Raw genomic sequence first — 23,251 nt, forward strand, 5'->3', positions numbered from 1 at the left:
TGGGCTACATCTCACATATATAAGTAAAACAATTAATAAAACAATTTTCAGCAGACTAATCCCTAATATGCTCAATTATTTCAACAAAATATTGTTTTCAGAAAGCAAAAAATTATCTTATTATATTTCTCATTCGATGGGAAAAACAGTTTAGTCACAAGCAGAACCTTTTTTCCAATGAGCACATTGTGAAAAAGTTGAAAGCATTTCTCCTAATTCTATTATTTTGCTTATAATGTTAGTGAAGGATTGTTACTTTAAACAATAAGCTACAAACATGTGACAACCAAATCACACCATTTATGTTCTGGTGTCTGGACTCGCACCATTAAAGGTCTTTTGCTGCAGTCTATGAAATTCAGCTGATTTGAATGAATTCTGTGAATGTGTGTTTTTTGAGTAAGCTTGACTAATTTAGCCAGAGCAGCAGGATCTTTGAGAGAGGCTTTAATTACCCATGGCCCACAGCACTGACACTTGACCATAGGCATTTATAAGCGCTATCATTCCATCAGTGCCCCCAGATATACAGCTTAGAAGCCACAAAGGTTGCGGATGTGGACTGGCCTGGGTAAGGGGGTTGCAGGATTGTGGACGTCCTTTGGGTTGGGTGGGGCAGGATGTCTGAGTGTCAGCTGTCTGCAATCGGGAGGGACAGGATTAACCAGCCCTCATTGGACAGAGATAGGCCTTATTTGGTGTGTGTGGAATGGCAGGGGACCAGTACCCCCCATAGGTATGCACAGAAAGTTTATCCAGTAGCTGAATGTGGTCACACACTGTCCTCAGTGTGTTCCAACCCTCCACATTGTTTACAACCCTTTACTGCACAATTCATTTAGACATTATGAATGTCATCACGCTAAAGTCATACAAGGGGTAGTTTACGATAAAAAAATATAAAGGATGATAAAGTGAAATTTAGTCATTTTAGATCGGGAATTCATAAAATCGTAAACAGACAAATTATCCAACTATATATGTACAGACTCATATTTTTACGTAATTAAAAATAGCTATCAGCCGTAGAGATCGCATCTACAAAAGATAAAAATGATTTGCGGAGAAACATAAACAAAAATACGTAAGAAATTTACCTAAAATGTAATCAAACAACTTATAAAACACTTCCTGTTTACAAGCTTCATTCACAGGGTTTGGGCAGAGGCTCAGTCATCACACAAAATCTCATGATTAGTTCCAAAATGCAGGACAAATGGCGTATGCACGTATATCAGATGCATCAGGTCTCATCAATCAGACTATTCATTCTACGAAAGTAAAAACCCATCATCTGCCTGTCACCCAAAGCTTCAATTACTAAAAAAAAAAAAAAAAAAAAAAAAAAATCAGGGCTATTGTTTGCAACAAGGAAAATGATGACCCTGATCTAATTACACAATCAAACAGAGAAAAATCCCAGACACTTTGGGGCTTGAATGTGTGGTGACCATTTGCCTTGGTATGGTTTTCAGTCTATTTGCGGACAGCGGCTGCAGGGTAGAGCTTTAGTGCCGAAGGACAGAGCTGAAGAATCAGCTGCTGGTCTGGGATGAATTATGCTGTTCTCAGCAATTTGCTATTGTTGGTGTTTGGTTGGAGCTGTCGGATCCACTGGTCACTGTTGTTCCCCTTTCTGCTTGGACTGCAGTTTATTCTGGGATGAAGGCTCAGTTTGAGTTATGGAGGAGTCACTTTGATTAAAAAGGTCCACATTTGAGAGATTTTGACCTGAATCCTGAATGCTTTCCCTGCTGTGCAGCTCTGCAGAGATAGTTTCTGGATTTTTTTGACAAGCTGTTTCATATAGAGGTGTTTGCTTCTTCTTCTGGGAAGCCAAAGTGTCGATAGTGCTCATATCTTCTGATTGGACCAGTGGAGTTTTGTTCTGGTCTTGTCCTCTTGTTGTGAATTCATCATGTCTCCTGGGAGACATTTCCTTCTTGGTGCCAGAGTCTCCTGCTATGTGATTCTCCAGTGATTCTTTTGTTGGAGCTGCTCTGCGCAGCTCTGTTTTATCTGCTGAGAGCCCCTTAGCTTTGTCAGAGAGCGCCCTCTGGCTGCAGGCTGCAGCCATAGCCTTCACCCAATGGTGCTGGAGGATCTGCTCTGCTGTCAGCCTCACTGTGGGGTCTGGGTTAAGCAGAGATCTGACAAGACCTTTAGCTTCTGTTTGTCCACAAAGAAAAGAAAGAGTCAGATTCTGAAAACTGCAAAAGCTATTTTAAATTTGTTACCCTTTATTTCCACTCATACGGTCTTGTGATCTCTTAAAGTGGTCTAGATCAATAGTGTATCACTCTTTCTTATGGTCTCTCTGAGTTTGGACTTTAGCTGCTTCATACAAATTGCCTGCCCAAAGCAGCTTCATGTAATTTGTAGTACCAGTTCAAAAATATGCACATAGCGATTGTAATTTACATTATTGTCAAATATTAGAAACAAAAACAGCAAAGCAACTTTATTAGCAATGACCTTCTGAGAGAGAAACCTACATAAACAAATTGTCAAAATCCTTAGATATATTCGTCAAATGTAGTGGCTTTAATATCTAAGGTCATCACTACTACCAAACATTATTTCCAAAATTTATTTGCAGGTTCACTGATAAAGGCCGTAAACAGCTTCTATCACTCCAATGGAAACATAAAATCGAGGATAGTCTTGTTTCTGCTAAAATTCGATTATCTCTCTCTCTTAAACAGTTTTTGTGGTACATATTTTAAATGGAAGAGAGACTGATGTAATAGGAACAAGACTGAAGAAGTAGCTGAAGTCTAGAAACAAACTGTAAAATCTTCATAAAGCAAGAAGAAGTTGTGGGAAATATAGTTTCACACAACTGTTTTCTATTAATAAGGAAAATATAAAGAAATGAGACATGACTAAAGATTTTACAACAGCACTATTTATAATACTGCAACCTGTCTGGATAATAGTTATTGTAAACAGAAAATACACCTTGTATTATATAAACGGTATGCTCTGGACTCAAAGGCAAAAAGCACACTCCAAAGTTTCCACCATGTCATTCAACAAATCCAAAACAGAGAAAAAGCATGAAACTCTAGAATTTAATGGCAGATAACTTTATTTTTACCATGAAAATATTTTAGTCAGGTTTACCTTCTGAGATGGAGTCCCAGTAGGGCGAAGGGAAATGAAGTTCTGCGTGTTTTATTAGCTTGAAGAGCTCCTCCTGATCCCGATCCCCGCTGCGGAACGGGGCGAAGCCACACAGCAGGATGTAAAGAATCACCCCTAGAGCCCAAACATCCACTGCTACACCGTACCCTGCAGAGTAACCAGACTAAGATTAAAATAATCGGCACTCGCATTCAATCACAAAAGCGTCTCCAAAGTACCTCACCTGTTTCGCAGAGGATCTCTGGGGCTACATACGTTGGTGTGCCACATATGGTGAAAACCGGTTCTGTTACCACCATAGCCAGGCCGAAGTCCCCCAACTTCAGCCGACCGACGCCGGCGGATACTTTCTCTATCTGGGAGAGAATGTGAAATAGAGCGCAAGACCAGACTCGGATTAATTACAGAAAGTTAAGATTATAATTTTTCTGTCTGAAGACAGAACAATACAGCGCCACACTTTCCTTTAAGCTCAAAACAGAGTCAGGCATCCATGTGATGCAAATCTACCAAGACAGAAAATCTTTTCCTCTCCTGTGGCAACCATTCAGCTTCTTACTAAATGGTTGCAGTAAACAGCAGCTGCAGTTTCCAGGTTTCCTATCTTCCTACTTACAGAGCAGCCCTCCCCCACGACTCCCTCACTCAGCTCCTTCAGACTAGCCAGCAGCAATTAGCAAACACCTGCTGGAGTTACACATCTGCTGAGCTCATTATGAGCTACTTCTCAGTGAAATTCTGGTTAAAAAAAAACATCAGAGGATTAAGAGGGGAGCAATGTTGTGCTGACTTCCTGAAGAGAAAGTTTCAGAAAGAGCAAACGTTTTTAAAGAGACAGAGGTCCAATTTTAAAGTGTTTTAGGTCGAAGTCAGATTTCCTTTAAGTCATATTTGATATATACATAATTTTCATAATTATTGAAGGTAACATATGATTGTGCTATAAAATGGCACAATCATATGTTGTGCCATATGATTATCATCACAGAAACACAGAAAACATAGAAAACTGCCCCTTTAAGATTTTTATTTGTAAAAAAAAATAATGATCAAAAACTAAATTTTCCTTGGACTTTAAAATTATGCACTTCATTGGGTTTGTTATGAGACAAACAATCCCACTGAAATCTCAAACACTTCGATCTGCCCTGATACTAACCAGTAAATTCTCAGGTTTTAGGTCTCTGTGGACGATGCTCCTGCAGTGGATGTAGTTCAGCGCTTCGCTCACATCCGAAACCATCCGTCCTGCCTCAGGCTCTGGAAACTTCCCCTGGTCATTGATGGCCTCGAACAGATCCCCTCCGCTCACCAGCTCCATCACCAGATAGGAGTGGGTACGGGTGTGGTGGTGGGCCAGCAGCCGCACGATCCGGGGGTGACTCAGACTACCGAGGAGGCTCAGCTCGTTCTGCATCATGTGCTCTCGACCGACCAGCTTGGAGCGCTCCACGATCTTCAAAGCGACGGGTTGGCCGTTGTCACGCCGACGGCACTCCCGCACCACGGCAAAGTTCCCATCGCCGATCAAACGGCCGATTTCATAGCAGCGCTCGATGTCAGCCAGGGTAAGGTCTGCGCCCTCGGAGGGGAGGACGCAGCTGTCTGTGTGAGCTGAAGCCACGTGTGGAGCTGGACGTAGAAGCCGTGATGGTGCAGAGCTCTTCGCCTCGTCTCCGCTGACTTGAGGAGACGAGGGGCTGTTAGAAACATCTGACTGTCTCACCTCTTGACCTGTGTGATGGCTTCCTTTCTGCTTCTTTGACACAGGAGGGAGTGGGACCCTTCCTGACAGAGTACTGATCAGTCCTGGAGCCAGAGGTCTTGACCTTGTTGCCAAGCAGTTTTCACACAGAATAGGAGAGGGGATATCTGTGTCTCTGAGAAACTCACTATGCTTGAACGGACCAATAGGAGAAGGATGTCTCTCTTTGACTTCTCCCCTAACACGCAACTTCTGGAGGTGGTTTGGAAGGTGAGCAGGTTTTTTGAGAGAATTCTTATTTGACTTCTGGGAGTCAGGAATATGCTGTCCTTGCTGGCTTTTGTCTGCATGTTGGGACGTGTGAGCTCTGGTGTGATTCTTGACATGCGTACGTGCGTCTCGTTGCGTCTCTTGCATCTTCCCAGTGTTTTCCGTCTCCTCGCTATAGCCACTGTCAGCTTTAGCAGCTTTATCTGGCGCTGGCCGGAGTTTCTTCTCCCAGACCTGCAGGGCATCGGCGCGGTAATGGGAATGCTCTGGAAAAAGTTCCTCCAGAGCATCTTGCACACTGTTCAGGACGGGGCGGGCCTTTCCGAGAGCCAAGAAGGCCACTTCACCACAGAAGAAATCACACACACCCTTTACCTAGAATAAAAAGCGAAAAGCAAGTTATCTAGAAATAATGAGTTAGGAGGCAAATCTGCAACCGGATTCCTGCTGAAAGTTTTCCTTTTAAGCAAATTTGGAAAAGCTAGATTTAATTGAAAACGTTTTCTGACAGATGAAGCATTTAAACACTTCCTATTTCAAAAAAAGATTATCTAAATCACAAAAAAAAATATATGTATATATAAAGAGAAACAAGACTGGTTTAAAACACTAAAGTTTAACCAGCGCTCATGAGAAGAATAGGGAATATGAAGAGATCTATTTGCATTTTTTTCCCAGATCCTCCCAATTTATGTTAAATCAGTTCAGGTTTGCCTCACCTCTCGAGCATGTGCCGTGTACAGACGAGTGACTCTTCCTCTGTGCCAGCGAGGAAACCCCAACGCTTCTGAGAGATCCAGGAGCAGCTGCTCAAACGACACCACAGCCCTGCGGTTCAGCAGCACCGTCACCTTACAAACAGCAAGAAAAAAACAACATCATATTGTTTTCTCTGTAAACTAAAAACACTTGTACATGACCTGAAAAATACAAGGACAATAAATTCTTATACTGCCTTAAGTAAGCCATTTGGTGTTAAACATTTGTCATTTAAATAATGAATATTGTTATTACATAATTATAAACAGTACAGTAACAATTTTGTTTGAAGATTTCTGGTCTGAAGGAATCAAACTCGAATTTCTCATCAAAGTTTTAAAACAGATGTTTGGAAAAAACACTAAACATTACCAAAACGGCACCATAGATATAGTGAAACTTGGTGGTGTCAGCATCATGCTTTGCACTTTATTTCATGTGGTAATTTTGAAATTATGAGCTATTCCAAAAACCCAATCAGTTTCGAACCAAGATCTCTTAAGTGTTTATTTTAAAAACACTGGATTAAATTTTTCACCATCATGTAGATTTGAGGTAATTAAAAAAGTGGTCCAGTGGATAAAAAATTGTTTTTTAGAGCTGACAATGTCCTTGCAGTCTTATAGATATTTAAAACATTTCCATTTACAAGATTTCCAAGACAAGAAAAATAACATTGACAAAATCCCACCAAGCTTATTTGAATATCTTAATGCACAACACCAAGTACAGTCTTAGGTCTTCTGCCTTAAGCATTAGACACAGACTTTATTTAATATTTAATTTTGTTGTCATCTTCAGTAATACACATTCTTTATTTGTTTGACTTTTGATTTAATCATCAAATCAACTATTTGAAATGTGCTGAGGAGAGAATATGCTTATTAATTTCCTGAATTTATTATATCAACTAAATATTTTGTGGACACAAAATAACCTCTACAGTCAATTGAAATATGAGTAAAAGTCACCGATTAAAATCTTCTGAGCCCTTCAGGATATATATGCCTTCTTTAAAAATATTAAATATCATTTTTACCTTCCGCAGTCCATTTTGACTACATGGGCGGACAATAGTGACCAGATGAGGCCGCTCAGCGCTTTCCTCCGCATGCCTTGTGTGGAAGAGCGGTGGGTGAGGAGGAGGGACGTGGGGCCTGTATACCCGCTCCACTTGGTGTGGGCGTAGGGGCCAAGGCTGAGGTGCCCAACCAGCACGCTTCAATAAGGGGACAGGGGGCCCTAAACAAACGATAAAAAGAAAACTCATTTTAGGCTAGTGAAAGTTTACTGAGTGTGTGTTGTGTTTTTTTTGGGGGGGGGGGCTTCCGACACTTGTAAACATAGACAAACTCATAAGTAACACGACACCGGCTCCTTATCCTGTGCGACTGTGTGTGAAAGCAAACCCGACTGATCAGATTTGAGCGTTTTCCATCACATGGAGTGCAGGGGCCATTTGAGATTCTTCAATCAGCATGCTGCACTGGTTGAATTATTCAGGCTTCCTTAAGTCAATAAAACCCTACACACACACATGCGCACACACACTCAGTACATACACATACACCTACGAACAAAAGCTTGCTTGACCTGGTTAGGGCTCTGCTACGTCTGCATGATTAGTAGAGCATTATAGACTCCCAGCATCTTTTATATTTTCTCTTCTGGCATTGATGGATAGATACTATCTGTCCAGACAGGCAGATACTCAAGAGTAAGATGTAACAATACAGTTTTTATATAATCGTTTTATACACATTTGCAAAAGAAAGATTTCTCAGAACAGACAAGCATGGGTGACATGGGAGAAAATAAAATCTTCCCCGAAGTAGGTGTATTGTTTGCTTTGAAGCACCTACTTTTTAAGCAGCTGAATTAAGTGTCTCTTACAAAAAATTACTCCATGCTTAACATCAAGTGTCAGAATATAGATATAATTTCCAGATTGAATTAAAACTAAAAGAGGTCGGATTAGTCCATTGTTATCATAATAAATGATAATAACTACTGTTGTTATTATTAAGTCGTGCCACGATTTGGCCACTTTGTGTCGTCTTTTATTATTATTATTACCTCATGTCACCAGATGGGCTCCATAAAAGACACAAAAGAATTTGAGGGGGAAAAAAACTTTCTGCAATAAATTTCAAGAATCAATTTCGTCAGTTGCTATTATGATACTCCAAAGTTTTATGCATTTCTATTTTGAGCAAAAATCGTTATATCCTTCCAAAAAAAAAAAAAAAAAACTCACCTGCCACTCCCCATTTAGTGTTTCTTGCCACTTCACCTCCATTCCTGGCCTTCATACCGACGTCATTTACATAAAGTAACAGTGAAAAAAAGTAACGTGATTAATTTTACTTTGTGGCAGTATAATCACGAGTTGCTGCTGGGTTACTCTCCTCTGCTAGCTTTCAAGGAAAGTAACAGGATGTGAGAGGACCATGTAGCTACAGTGGTTGCCATGGAAATACGTCCATTGAAACAGCTAAGGGCAGAGAAGACCGGAAGTCCGGTAGTTGACTGTCAACATAAAAGAACCGACTCATTCGACGCTCTCCCGAGAATGATATCTCTTTACTAATCAGACTCTTGTCACTCAAATATACTATTTTATTCATCTGAATTGTCTCAAAAAGAGATATTGTGGATTGTATTATATGCAGGTTCAAATATTACAAGTATTTTGGTATCAAAACCGGAAGTGTTTCTCTGTATTTCCTCAACTTGACACTAACAAGAAGAAAAACGTACTTACGTTTACCCTGTATGATTTGCCTTTACTTACGCATAGTCTCAACTTGGGTGCAGGTCCAAAATGCCCTCGTGGCTCCCGGGAGCTTTTCCAGAAAGGTTTGAAAATGGAAAAAGCCGGGAATTATTTTCTGTTTTAATATGGTTTCTGTAGGAGGACAAACATGGCACAGTCATTCCTACTGTTTTCCGGTGCTATAAAAATGTGTAGGATAAATATTCAATTTCAATATTTCCGTCAACGAAGACTTTACGTCATTGGCCTGCCACACGTTTCTATCAGTGGATTTAGACGGACATATAATAGGAAATGCAACTTTGCGGTTCATTATTTAAATGGGGAGGGGAAGATGTCGATGATATTTAGGAATTATAAGACATTTTAATTAATCTAATATTCTGAAAAATATGTCAAATATCTTTTTTTTATCCTTTGTTATTTCAGGAATGATAACTAAAAAAAATAAAATCAAACTTGTTCTATACTTAGATTATACTTTTTAACTTTCATTTTTTTCCTCTTTCTTCCTGTTAGGGTAATGGTTTACTTAGTGAACAGAGACTATCCTAATTATTGTAACACCATTGTTCTTGAATTTAAGTTCAGAGCTCTTAACACATGAGATACGGCACTAATTTAAATTAAAGTACATCAGAGTTTTAAAATGTTAAAGAAGTCTGATGCCATTGTTTTCCAAGAATGATGGACGCAGATAATTTCATACCTTTCAATTTACAACTTAATACACTGAAACAATGTTTCTTTTTCTTTCTTTCCTTTCTTTTGCTGTTCACACTGGCCAATGCATATTCAAGCTTTAATTTTTTTAAGTCACAACAAAATTAATGAAAAATCAGAGTCAAGTCAGTGAAACTTTAGAACTATGAACATTTATTCATCTTTTTTGGTTTAAACCTACACAACATACTTGTGTTGCATGTTTGTTTACCTCTGAATTTCCATAATTCACTGAAACACTACAACGCTGCCGTCTCAGCAACACCTGTTGCAAGGTCTGTGCTGCATGAAAACTCTGGCTCTTAGAAGGAATGAAAAATCACACTGACAGCAGGCGAAAAGGGCTGGAGGCAGCTTCAGGGTGAATTACCATGGTTTCATTGATGGAATCTAATAGTCTAGCACGCACACACACACGCATACCCACACACACTCACCCACAGTGAAACACAAGCATTGCTGAGTGTGAGTCCAGTTGATCTTTCAGAACCCTCCCCCCCAGGGCCTGCAGATACTGGATCAGGAAGCTTTAACTCCGGTTCCTGCTTCACATATTCATACTGCTGAAATGTAACGTTCAAAACTGTTATATTGAACATTTTTAAAGACTTAACATTTTATCGCAAATACCAAAAAAAATTCTTTTTTTTTATTTATTTAACATGATGTTGATCTTGTCTATGCATTTATGTGTTTTATTCTGTTTAGTGATTCTCGTTTTGCAGCAGCTGATATTTTATGAAGTTTAAAGGATCAGTCAAAGTATCAACACCAACTGTACTACCAGTTTATCACCAGCAGAGGGGGTAAGTGGGCCTTTGAGTTTGATTCGCCGTCAATAAAAATGAATGCCAGGAAGCATTAAAAGTTTCTGTTTGCAGCCGTATTATGCAGGTTTGAGTCTAAAAATGGTGTGTGTAATAAAGATTATATATATATATATATATACACACACACACACACATTCATTCATTCAAGTCGTAGGAAAACCTTGAGTGATTGTCCTCTTTCTTTGTTTCCCCATCTCAGATTCTTTGTTGGTCCCCTGGAGGATTTGCAAAGCAAATCAAGCAATGCAATCTTAAACCTCTCTGAGGTGACACAAAGCACAGATACACAAACAGTGAGCTAAGCCTGACAGAGCCAACATGTGCTCCCGTGAAAAGAAAAGCATATTCCATCAACCCACATTGCCAAACTGGAGATTTGAACACCGTGAGGACATGCTGGTACATGGGCTCTTTAGATTTAGCTTTTGACATTTACTAAAATGCCCGAAGCAGCAGTTCATGCAGTTACTCTGTCACAGGGTTGCGCAAAGTAGTGTGAACAAAACCGATGTTCAATGAGTACCTGCACCTTTTGTGAAGGCCATGATTCAAAAACACCGCCAAATGAGGCATGATACATCAAAAATACTGGACCTCCCTGTCCCTCACAGTTCAAAATAGAGGCGATAAGACTCGCTTCTCTTTGCAGTCAACATCACCTCTATTTAAATGGTTTTTCAGTGGTTTATAAGAGAATTTTAGATAAGAAACGGTGTCACAAGAAGCATTGGGAAGTTGGATGAAGATAAAAGCAAGGAGATTCCTGCAAGAAAATCTGGTAGAGGTTGTGAAATAACAAATGAATGGAGTGAGGGTAAATTTTCCAGCAGGACAATCCTCAAAAACAGCCAGCGAAAACAGAAAATAGTTTAGATCAGTGGATCGTTTTCCTGAATGGTAGGAACTTAATCATGAAGCCAGAGTTACAGTGGAATATTTCACATACAAAAATCTAAAGACATGAACACATCCTACAGTGTTCAAATTTGCATTTGTAAACAGTTTTGAAATGTTCGTCCACTTCACGGTAATCTAAATCTAAAGATTCTTTATATGTTGTGAGCTTCAAGAATGTGCTCACAACATATAAAAACACACAAAAAACTTTGAGAAGTATGAATACGTTTGCAAGGCACTGCAATAAAACAAACTGTTAAACAATTGAGCGGCTTTACCGTAAGCTTCGTACTGCCCAACTCTTAGGTTGTTTTTGTTCTGAGGAACCATTTCACATGAGAAATGAAACTCCTCAATAAATAAAAGATTATGTCAGGGTGCGGTCCACTCAGTCGCTTTGGGTAAATATCAGTTTAAAACTGTCATTATGCAATCCGGTCCATGCAGAAACATGACGATGTTCGTTGAACCTCATTGATGTAATTAACTTTCTTTATTGCTTCACCTCCAGATGGACACACGGAGGGAGAGTGACGACAGATGTTTGGTTAAAAAAAAAGAAGAAAAAAGCATGAAAATAAATGAGTTTGCGTTAGAAAAGGGAGGAACGGTGTCAGCTCGCTCATATGTTACACAGTCCTACAGAGATGCGCAGAAAAGCTGTAGGATGTCTGGAAGAAATATTAACATTCCTGGTTTTATGACCTCCATGCTCTTCCTTTGGCTCTTGAGGGATTCAGCAACATTCTGCAACAAAGGCCTTCCTGGCTTTATGCCTGTGTCTGCTGAAAGGCTACTTTGATAAAGTTACTGTGCTCAAGGCAAAAAAAAAAATGCTATGTGAGTTTCTGCGGGATCATATTTGCTCCTTGGACTTCTTCACATTACAGCAATAAACTTAATTGTATTTTGTTTAGGGTTTTTCTCTGATATAGTAATTCCAAGTACTGCAATAAAGAAAAATGAGAGATGAGTAAATTTTCTTTACAAATAAAAATCTGCGAGGTGTGACACTGATTTGCATTAAGCCTTTCTGGGTAAATATTTTTGCACAACCTGCTTTTATTGCCATTGCTGATGCAGGTCTCCAGGAGTTTGTCTCTTTCAGTTCTGTACTTGAGGGCACCAACATGTTGCTCACTCTTCTTTGCAAAATAGCTCAAGCGCAGAGACATTGCTGGAGGTCCATCTTTCAGCAGGGCAGCGTCCTGAAACATGAAGTCAATCCTGTCCGTATTTTAGAAGGCCCAGTCAAAGTCCAACTGTAAAATTGCTGCTTTTCACAGATCTCTTCATTCTTTTTCAGACTTTTACGAGACTTATTTTCCAGCATTGCCCTGTATGTAGCTGTCTATAAACAATGGATTTATTCCAGATCCTTAACATGAAGGCCAAATTTGTGGACTGCAAAATCAAGAGATCCTCCCACCAAGCTGTAGTTCTCATCGGAAAAGTCAGTTTTTTTGGACCACCACTGTCAGACATGAGACTGAACTTTGGAATAGTTAAAGAGAGAAAAAATAGCAACTGCACTATATTTTCATTTATAATCACATCAACAACCAACCAGGAATCTGCAGAGAAAAGCATATTTTATCATGTCCTCTGAGCTCAAGTACATCCATATTCAATACAAACTGATATGCTGGGCTTGCAGTGGTCACAAATGGCTCGGCACGTTACATTAGCTAATGTAAATCTTAGCCCATTATCTGTGATTTTCCGCGTACTGGATAGTGCTCATAAAGCAATAAAGTTCCAAGTATTATGTGAGATTGCCAAAGTTCGAGAATGCACATGGGTAACGTTTCACAAAGAGGATATTTAAAGGCATCGGGACAAAATCCATTTCAGTTTGAGTTAAGGCCAAAGGGTAACCTCAAAGTACTTTGTCATGCGATTGAAAAAAGATCAAACACACACCCACACACATGTCGAAACACATTTGTGTAGCTACTGTCAGCCTGAGAACGTGCTGCCTTTAACCAGAACAGCGTGGGTATTTATTCCACCCACTTTTTTTTTCAAATTTAAAGTCAAATGAAAGAATAAAACATATATATATATATATATATATATATTCATCAGTAACACACACATAGAGAGAAAACAAATGGTTACATACGCTGCATAAATGAACTTCAGTTTTTTTCCCACTGTCGGGGAAAAAAACTGAAGAAACTAAATTTCTTCCTCTTTTAGGTCAATTCAGATAGAAAATTTATCTCTATCTGCTTAATAGAACAATGAATAATGTAATGTTCAATACAGATGTTTGAATGCATTTCCTTAATATTTGATAGAATTATGGGACTCGGGTCAAACGTTGGGTTAATCTTCCACAACAGTTTGCTATAATTTTGGCTTATTCCTCCTGACAGAGTTGGTGTAACTGGGTCACATTTGAAGGCTCTATTTCTCCCACAAACCTTTTCAGGTCAAATTTTCAGTGGGACGAATATCCGGCCTTTTTGGTCGACCACTCCATGACAGTGACTCTGTGATTAATTTGGCTGTCAACGATGGTCATTATCCACCATTTGTGCTTAACTTCTGCCGTTTCCTCATAATCTTCATCCCTTACTATGCCATCTTTTTTGTAGAAGCAACAAAACAGATGGTGTGGGAAAACACTGGCACAACCTGTCACTGCCAGGTCTGTACAAGTTCCCAGTCTTTTTTTTTAAATGTTTTTTCTTTATGGTCAGCATGGCGCAACACTTAAGTTTTAGTTTCATCATAACACAGGATGTGTCTTCAGAAATGGAGGCCGTTGACTCTGAGTCCATGTGACTTTTTATGTTGCTTTTGGGGTCATGGCTTCTTCCTCACTGAGTGGCGTTTCAGACAATGTCAGTATAGGACTTATTTCACTGTAGGTGACCAGGCTAGTTTGTATTCACCTTGATTATGTTTTCTCAGGTAGCTACACATATTTAGCACCATATTATTGTAAGCTCTGGGTCACACAGCTCATCTTTTACCTAAAAAATGTGATGGAGAGAAATTATTGTCCTGGTTATGCATCTATTTAATTACTCAAACAAGTGCATGCAGCACCGTTCTCCTTTTTGAAGTTCGCAGTTCTCTTCTTGATGCTTTTCTTGGTATTTTTCTTGTGGCGTCTGCAAGGAAGCAGCTCCTTGCAGACGCTACTTAATTCAGTTTGAGCTTACAAATTTAAGCCATCATCACCTGGACTTTTGCAAAAACGTTCAAAGGCAGAGAAGAGCAGCCTTACAGTTCAGTCTTTTATTTAGCAAATCACAAATTGCCTAAATCAGAAAATACTTTATTGTCAAAACAGTGACAAAAAATAGTTCCCCATTCATTCAGCAATGCACATCTGAGCAGAACGTCCTTTTAAAACCTAAAAGGACGCCTGTAAGTTGAGATCCCAGATCTCAATAATGTCAACCTTTCACCTCCTCTCGCTCTTCCTCAGATTTTTCCATGCGTCTCTCTCACACCTGTTTATTAACCATCAAGCTCCTTCACGCCACATTGTGTCAAACACGCACGTGTCATTTCAGGCACACTAGCAGCAATAAAACTGCAAGAGGAGTGAACAGAGTGAACGACATGGAGTTATGTGATGATGTAACAATTTTCACTATTGACTTTTTTTTCTTTTTTTTTTTTTTTTACCCCCATTCCGTTTTGGTGTCTCTCTGTGGTATTGCAGTTAATGTCATTGTTACACAACCTCTAGAGATCGTCTGACCACGAGTCTGCTGATAGTACAATTTCATCAGAGAGAGAATCACATTGAAGGGCGGAATGGGATTTTGGGGTTTTAATTTGGTTTAGGGTCAAAAGGGAAACATGAATTTAAGAAAAGCATAGATGAAGTTAGTATTAGTGAGAGCTCCAACAATTACAAACACACTGAGACCTTAAGCATCTATTGTCAGGGTTCAGTCAAGTTGAGTTTCAGTAATATAAATTCTTAGTAAAGTCACACCGAGGCCCTTCACCAAACAAACAAGTCCAGTTCCTAAAGAATCCAACTTCATTCAATCCAATACACTTTAAACTAACACTAACATTTAGATTCAGGTCATAAACATCACAATTCACTAAATTTGGGATACCATAAATAACCGTGTTTGTAGGGAAGCCTGTAGATTGATGTGAATCTTCATTTTGGTGTAAAGGGTTAGGGTTAGGCGTGCCGTCAGAGGGTCATACTGCTGATGAATGGCTACTTCCCTCCAGAGGTTTAACAGGACAGGCATGAGACACATACAAACAAATGATTTTGGTTCAGAGACCTAACAGCAACTTCAGTGCTCTCATATCTTTTCAAAATAACTTTTGTAACAAGATCTTTATTGAACAAAATATTGACAGGAAACAGGGCGGAGAGAGAGAGAGGGACATGCAGCAAATGGCCCAATACCAGGAATGAAACTAAGGACAACAGCATGGAGGACTAGATAATCAGAACAAAGTACACACTGGTCTGTGAAATGGTCTGTCCAACGCCTCCGCTCTGATATCTTATTGGACAGCAAGACGGCCTCTAAGGAGAAAACGAAGGTCCTTTCCGGCTTGAAAGTATTTTGTGAAAATGTCGGCTGGCAAAATGCAGAGACTCGTGTTTTTGTAAAGCTTAGTATAGATTGTACAAATTGGTTTGATGACCACTTCTTCAATATTTGGATCTGTTTCTCATGGGTTTTTCCCCCTAACAGATGATTACATCTATAGAACACTCTTGCTTCCACGAGGCAAGAGTAGAAATATGTTATGTGTGCAAAACAAGCTCCACAGCATACCAATCTTCCAGAGCCACCATCTTCATATTTATGACAGCTCTCCTCACCACCATGGGCCACTGCACTCCTGTATTTTCCCGAGTCTATACACAAACACACATTAACACTTTTGGTCATGCCCTTACAGGTAGAAAAGTGTTCATACCGCCACCTTCTCCCACTTTGTGACATTAGATCCAGTCTCTGTGGACTTTTTGTGATAGACCAAATAGAGCAGGGCATGGTTGCACCATATAAAGAAACGTAGCAAAAAAAGAAAATCCAAAATGTGTAGCATACCGTTGTGTTTGGCTCGCCTGAGCCAATCAGATCCACAGTTTGCTGCAGTTACTGCTGGTAGATATTTGGGTCATGTCAACTTTACACGTCGTGAGTCTGAAATTGTCGACCATTCTTCTTTGGCCAGACTGGGCCGAGTGAAGCTGAGAAAAATAAAGCTTTCTTTTATTTGGACCGGGGTTTTGACACATAGAAATACATTGATCCAACTCATTTCACGATTAGAGCAACGACAGTGTGTAGAGGACCATTATCCCGCTGGAAGTTGAACCTTCCCTCTTGTCTCACATTTTTTATGGAGACCTTACTTAACATGTTCTGTGCATAAACTCTGAGAGCTTAACTCTGTGTGTAAAGCTCTCTGTTTACTCATTAATATTCTGCATTGAAACTCTTGCTTTCACACTGAGGATAATTCATTCATCGACTGACGTCTTAAGGATTTTATTCAGGGGGATCAGAGTAAAGAGGGGTGGATACCGCTAAATGACTTTACTTTAAAAAATGCGTCGCTCTATACAAATCCAACAAAACGCATTGATATTCAACAAAATGTGAATTAAAAACATTTGATTGTTTAATTCTCGAATGATCCGAGAATGAATCTGAGAGGACAGCCATGACATTTCTCAAGAGGGAAAACAAATAAATAAATCGACCGCTGCCCATCCTCCACTCAAGCTCAATTCTCCATCTGTTTTCTTTTTTTTTTTTCTCTCTCTCTCTCTCTTCCCTCGTTTGTGTCTCTGACAGTGAAGCCTTATTCATGGTCGACCCTCTTGCCCCCATCTCCTTTGGTCCCTTCATTCCCCAAGCTTTGGGTTCTCTTCGTGATCGTCTCTTTCGTACTTCCAACAACTAACGCTGCGGTTTGATTAAACAAACGGTTGCTTCAGAGTTGAGTGACTTTATAAATGAAATGCATGAGTAAAAGGAGGGTAAAACAAGAAAGAAATCACCTCATGCACATGCAGCATCAAGAAGCCTGACGTTGTCTCCACCTCCTCTCCTGCTCTGCTCTACACGGGGCGGGTGACGTCACGAACAGCCGGTTTGAATCCGACCAATCAGGTCGCAGAGAGAGAGAGAGAGAGAGAGAGCCTGAGCGGCTGAAGAAACTCTCCTCTTTCCGTCTCCCTCCTCTCTCATTCCGCCGCTGACCGCCAAGCCGCTCACAGTCCCGCGTCCTCGTTGCAACTGCGCAGCTGCGAACATGGTCGAGGCTTTCGTGGGCACGTGGAACCTGAAGGAGAGCGATAAATTCGATGATTACATGAAGGAGCTGGGTAAGGACGACTTCTCTGTTTGCGTCCGGTGCGCGTTTATCCATTACGCGCATGCGCGCGAAACAGGAGAGGATGGATGCAGGTCGCATGCACGTGAACACACGCAGCAAAAAAAAAAAAAAGGCTGCGGAAAGATAATGATTTGGTTTTAAAGGCTCTGAGAAGCTGGCGTGGGTAAAATTAAATAATTGTGGTGCAGCAAATGAGGGAGGAACCGGATTGCATAATTAGGAGGGTTGGGGGGAGAAAGGGATTTAAGAGTGGGGTGTGTAACAGGAGAAGACAAGGCAGAAAGGGGGAGGAAGAATGGTGGACCGCATGGCCAGAGAGTAAGGGAGGGGCTCTCCTCTGGTGCAGAAAAGAAAACCCCAACTGTGAAGACGATGAATGGCCTGCAACTGTCTCTCTTTCATTCTTTCACACACACACATACACACATTTGTGCATAATGTGTGTGACCCCAGCTAACAGCTTCCCATTGTTTGCCACCACCATAAGAGTTGCATGTGAAAATCGTGGGGTTTGCAGAATAGCAACATGGCGGCAAACTCTTCCACACATGTGCTGGTTTAGCATTCAGCACTGGAACGGGTGCGGTGACTTTCACAACCATGACGAACTGTTTGACTTGGTCAAGAAGATTGATGGCCCTCGACCTCGCAGGATTCCCCACCATTGACCCGCCTGCTCTGTTTTCAGCTCAGAACCCATGGGACCTTTAAACCCTTTGACCCCAGTTGTTGGAGCAATGACGCATCTTGCTGTGTCAAGTCCAACCACAATCACGTTTTTCTGTTTGTAAGCCTTAATAACAGCAGGTTTTCTACTGTGGTAGAAAAGGGAGACAGTCAGTGTTACCCAATCACATAAACTCCTTTTTATCTCTCATGCACACACACCCCCGTTCTGAGAGGCAGGTCGGTAATCATTTGCTCTCTCGCATGTCCAGACAGGAACTCTGGTCAGTGGGACCCCACTGTGTTTAAAGAACGCGCTCCAGGCCCCATAGTAGTCAAATAAAGATTACAGAGTGTGCCGTTTGAAGGCACCCAGCGGCCAAATTTACAGCTTCTGCCTTAGCCTTGTATCAACAGATCCCACTGACTTTCTCTAAAACATCTGTAAATGAGAACGAATCGGTTTCAGCAGAACATGTTTCAACAACCGACGCGGCTATTGCTTCATACTCTTAACTTTTGTTTTGCACGTTTTCCCCTCTGCCTTTTGGATTTTTATATGTTCCAGTCCGAACTTTGGACTTTTTCATCAGAACGAGCTTCAGCTATCCAAGTGTAACTTTGAAGCCAATTTAGCTTATCAATAGTCACCCATAATTATTGGGTTATAGCATGTTGTCATTTTACCTAGGTTTTAAAACATCAAAACATGTCTTCTCTCATCTTTATTAATTTGACAAAGGAAAAATTAAGTACATCCTAAAACAAGTCACTCAGTAAAAACTCAGCTGCACAAAATTAGCGCCAACTTTACATTGAATATCTACTTTACCAAATCTACAATTTGGTACAGATTTATATCTGTGGATATAAATCCATGATTAAATGCTTTTAAGAGTTTTCTTTTTTAGTTTTAGGAGAAGCTTAGTTTGTATGTTGTCATGAAAGAAAATATTCTGCTCTTTAAAGATTGACTTTAGAAAAACAGAAGGGGGCCCAGTATAGAACCCTGTGGGATGGTGAAGTGTAATGGGACCGCTTATAAATTATGTAAAATACGCAAAAACATAAATGTGCACATTAATTCTTCTGAAAATCCTATAAAATAGTCATTGTTTTCAGGAAACGTGACATGAACTTTGCGGAAAGTCATTCAGCCTTGGCATGCCTAGCAGGCGTCAAATCTAACAGTAGCCAAGCAATTGAAATGTTTATTTTATTTTTTACTGTCCCTGATGATTTGCATTTGTCTGTTTCTTGTTCAGGTGTGGGCTTCGCAACACGCAAGATAGGCAACATGACTAAACCCACCACAGTTATCTCTGTGGATGGCGACACGGTGACCGTGAAGACTCAGAGCAGCATTAAGAACACGGAGCTTTCCTTTAAGATTGGAGAGGAGTTTGACGAGACCACTGCAGATGACAGGAAGGTCAAGGTGAGAGGTCAAAGGCTTTTTAGTTCTATAATTGACTAGACGATGACACTCAGAGGAAGGGCTGTAAAAACCCAGCTGGAAAGGGGTGCGCTAAATAAAATAATAATTCAGCGACAGAATTTCCTCGAGGAATTTTAACAATCAAGGAACTCAAATCACTCGAGGAATTGTTTCAGCCCTGATCAGAGGCAATAACCAAATTTCAGTTTTCAATTTTTTTTTTTTTTTTGTGGATGAATGAAATTACTTTTTAAATCAAATTTTTTTAGCAGATGGTATTCTTTAAAAGATTTACATTTAAGGTATTTCATAAGTATAGTTTTTCCTTTCAGAAGAAAATTTAAAGTAAAAGTGAATTTTGAATATTAGCATAAATAGAACGTTTTTCTATTTATTAATATAAATAGAAAAAATACATATATATATATATATATATATATATATATATATATATATATATATATATATATATATTATATATATATATTTACCTACCCTTTTAGCTTAGCACAGCTAATGTAGAGACTTTAAATCTAAAATTTTAGTCAGACTAAAAGTAATTTATCTTGCCAAGCTCATGTAATTTTAACTGGGGAGTCTTTTTAATGATAACTTGATTTTAAAGCAATGGTTCATTGGGAGATGGAAACATAGCTAATGCTTGAAAAATGTACCTTAATTTCTATTGTTGCATCATACATTTTTTTTATTATTATTTTTGCTTAGACTAAAATGGCACTCAAATCTGTTTATTTCATTAAGTGCCCAAGTAAAACAAGTGACTTCATGTTGCTTTATTTGTGTTTCCATATTTCCATGTATTAAATCTGTCTTCTGTTTTTTCTCTAAAGTCCCTAGTGACAGTAGAGGACGGCAAGTTGGTACACGTACAGAAGTGGGACGGTAAAGAGACCAGTTTGGTTCGGGAAGTTGACGGAAACAAGCTCACTTTGGTAGGTCTCACATAATGCATATTTAACATCTATATGTGTTGTGTTTTTTCGGATTTTAATCTCCTAATTTCTTTGCCATAGACACTTAAAATTGGAGATGTGGTTTGCACACGTCGCTACGAGAAAGCAGAGTGAAACCCACCATGGAGAATGTACTGCATCGGCTGAAGCCCCAAAACTTCGTACTACTCTGTAGTAAGGAGGCCAAGAAAACGCCATGTATGGCTGCTAGTTTCCTTTTACTGTACCTTCAGTGTTATTGTTACTGTTGACCTTGACTTTGCCTGTTTCGTAAACTTCTCCTTTTTTCTTGCTAGTTCTTTTTTGTTTGTCCCTCTACTAAAACACTGAATAAATTCCAAAAATTTGTTGTTTTCAATAAAACTGCTGATTGTTTTTTTGTTTTTTGTTTTATCTATATAGATATACATATTAAAAGTACAGTATTTTGCATGGTGCTTAAAAAACCTGGCACATTTCTGGATTTTGAAAATGTTATGATCTCAAATATTCAAAATAAAAGGAAACAATGACAAACAGGTAAACCAGTCTTTTCTATTTAATATACAGGCTGCCTTTTAAGTCATTGTTTAAAGGTTATTCACTTTTTACTGTTGCAGTTGAACAAATTAATTTTTAATAAAGTACCTCCGTCCAAGGTCATAACTTCCATAATTAAATAAATGTATTGCTTGTTGAACCTGCTGAACTATACTTGGATCTCAAAGTTGACAGCTAAGAACTGCGTGCAACCAGTTTCCATCACAATTGGCTGTACTTGAAGTTAATTATAGCTCCTAAAAGAAAAAATCCTTTGTGTCTATGTAAGAGTGTGTATATTTTCCCTTGGTGTGGGGAGTTTTGATCAGAGTGTTTGCTCAGGATGAGGGAAACGTTATGTCCTCTATTTGTGCATTAGGTGTGAGATCTAAATTTGTATCCCTCCCTCTCAGATCATGTGGTAATAACTCAGAGCCAACTGGATGCAGGGTTAAGGGGTGAAAGGGCAGGGAAGGAGATAGATCATCTCCTGTCTGCCACCACTAAAGATACTCATTGACCACAACTGTTAAATCCTCCCATATGTCTGTCCCATGTTAAGGACACATGGGACGATTAAATATGTTCCCATATTTAATCGTCCCATGTGTCCCATTTTAAATCCACCCATATGTGTCCAGTTTTTGGAGGAAACTGTTGGAAGTTAATCAAAATTAATTATAAACATGAATGTTTCATTGGACTTTGATTTTGTTCATAGTTACATTTTTACAGTAGAGTTCAGATTTGACGTAGACAAAACTGTAGATATCGCATAGACCTTGACCAAGTTTGACCATATAGAAAGGGTGTTGAATAAATAAATTCCAGTGGGATACCAGTTGAGAATCATTTAACGTCACTTAATATTCCAGGGTATTGCTTTAATTTATTTGATGCATTTATTGCTCTCAGAACAAAGGGAATTTTGTGTCCGCTGCATTTTGCTGCAAGTAGAATAGGCTAATTTATTACATGTGGAGCGAAAAAAAAGGGTTTGTCAGGAGACCAGTTTGGTCAGGGAAGTTGATGGAAACAAGCTCCCAGTGGTGGGTACAATATATTACATAGATAACAATTTTTGGTGTGATATTTACTCACCTGATCTTCCTCACCTTTGTTAGTGGTAGCGACTTTTTGACAAGGCGCTCTGTAGGCTGTTTACTTACTGACCAAGGAATTACATTTTTGGCACTTTTTGAAAATTTCAGTGACATTCAAGTAAAATGTATAATTCTCTTCTACCAGTGTACCAGCAATTTTAAAATCTCCAATTTTAAGTGTCTATGGCAAAGAAATTAGGAGATTAAAATCCAAAAAAACACAACACATATAGATGTTAAATATGCATTATGTGAGACCTACCAAAGCGTACAGTGTACCAGCATAATTACTAGTCCATCGCACATGTGTGTCATTAACTAGAGGTGGACCAACTGAATGGGAGATATTATGAAAGTTAAGCAAATTAGAACAGCATAATCTGTAAGCTGGAGGATTGCTGCATGAATATTTCTACAGATATTTGTGTTTTGCTGATGGGAAAAGTCACAGTGTTGGAGTGAACCAGTTGGTGACAGCTCCTGACACATGATGCCACTCACCCCGATTTCCTTGTGGCCTGCATGTCAAAAAGTCCCTGGCTGTGAACAGTGGGCGTCCAGCTGAGGTTCAGCTGTCCGACTTGGGTTTTTGTCTTCTTGGCGAGATGTTTTTGTGAGTTTACCTGCACCTCTGCTGAGGAGATGCACAAGGCTCCACTCTTGGATCTTTGCTTTTCTCTTTTCTTTGTTCTATTGGAGCAGTAAACCCGAATCAAAATGTAAACAATGCAAACATTTGCGAGGTGAAATGTTAAAAGTTGAGAAAAAAAAATCTACCAAATATGAATATTTATTTAAATGTTCCTTGGATTAGTTGCTGAAGGAAGTCTTCGGACTGACCTGATATCCTTTGCTTGAAGATTCATTCAGTTAAACTTACAGACTCAAGGTTGCGTGAAACAATGATTTTTGAAAACAGAGAAGCTTTTCATTTTATTTCATGTCTTTCCCAGCCGGTTTTAGCGACTGTTGTTGATCATCGTCTTCTTGCAAACTCATGATTTTTGGCCAAGTTTCAGCTTGCTGATTGGTTGTTCGAGGGAAAAAATAAAAAATTATGAAAGACATTTAGTATCATTCACTTTAT

At 39.4% G+C, this 23,251-nt stretch overlaps 2 protein-coding genes across 2 annotated transcripts; one reads left to right on the forward strand and one right to left on the reverse strand.

Annotated features, from left to right (window-relative positions):
• Positions 1-1,426: 1,426 nt before the first annotated feature.
• dclk3 (doublecortin-like kinase 3) lies at positions 1,427-8,319 on the reverse strand. The gene is made up of 7 exons (XM_055053923.1): positions 8,139-8,319; positions 6,921-7,123; positions 5,842-5,973; positions 4,307-5,497; positions 3,371-3,503; positions 3,127-3,294; positions 1,427-2,169 (listed from the first exon to the last, which is right to left on the reverse strand). The coding sequence occupies exons 1-7, from the start codon at positions 8,191-8,193 to the stop codon at positions 1,619-1,621; spliced, it is 2,433 nt and encodes an 810-aa protein (XP_054909898.1). The 5' UTR covers positions 8,194-8,319; the 3' UTR covers positions 1,427-1,618.
• An 8,969-nt stretch (positions 8,320-17,288) lies between these two features.
• On the forward strand, positions 17,289-21,066 carry fabp3 (fatty acid binding protein 3, muscle and heart). Its single transcript, XM_055053819.1, has 4 exons — positions 17,289-17,453; positions 19,396-19,568; positions 20,420-20,521; positions 20,603-21,066. The coding sequence occupies exons 1-4, from the start codon at positions 17,381-17,383 to the stop codon at positions 20,654-20,656; spliced, it is 402 nt and encodes a 133-aa protein (XP_054909794.1). The 5' UTR covers positions 17,289-17,380; the 3' UTR covers positions 20,657-21,066.
• The last annotated feature ends 2,185 nt before the right edge of the window (positions 21,067-23,251 follow it).

Source organism: Poeciliopsis prolifica, unplaced genomic scaffold (assembly GCF_027474105.1).
Source record: "Poeciliopsis prolifica strain line A6 unplaced genomic scaffold, Auburn_PproV2 SCAFFOLD038, whole genome shotgun sequence".
Classification (NCBI taxonomy): Eukaryota; Metazoa; Chordata; class Actinopteri; order Cyprinodontiformes; family Poeciliidae; genus Poeciliopsis; species Poeciliopsis prolifica.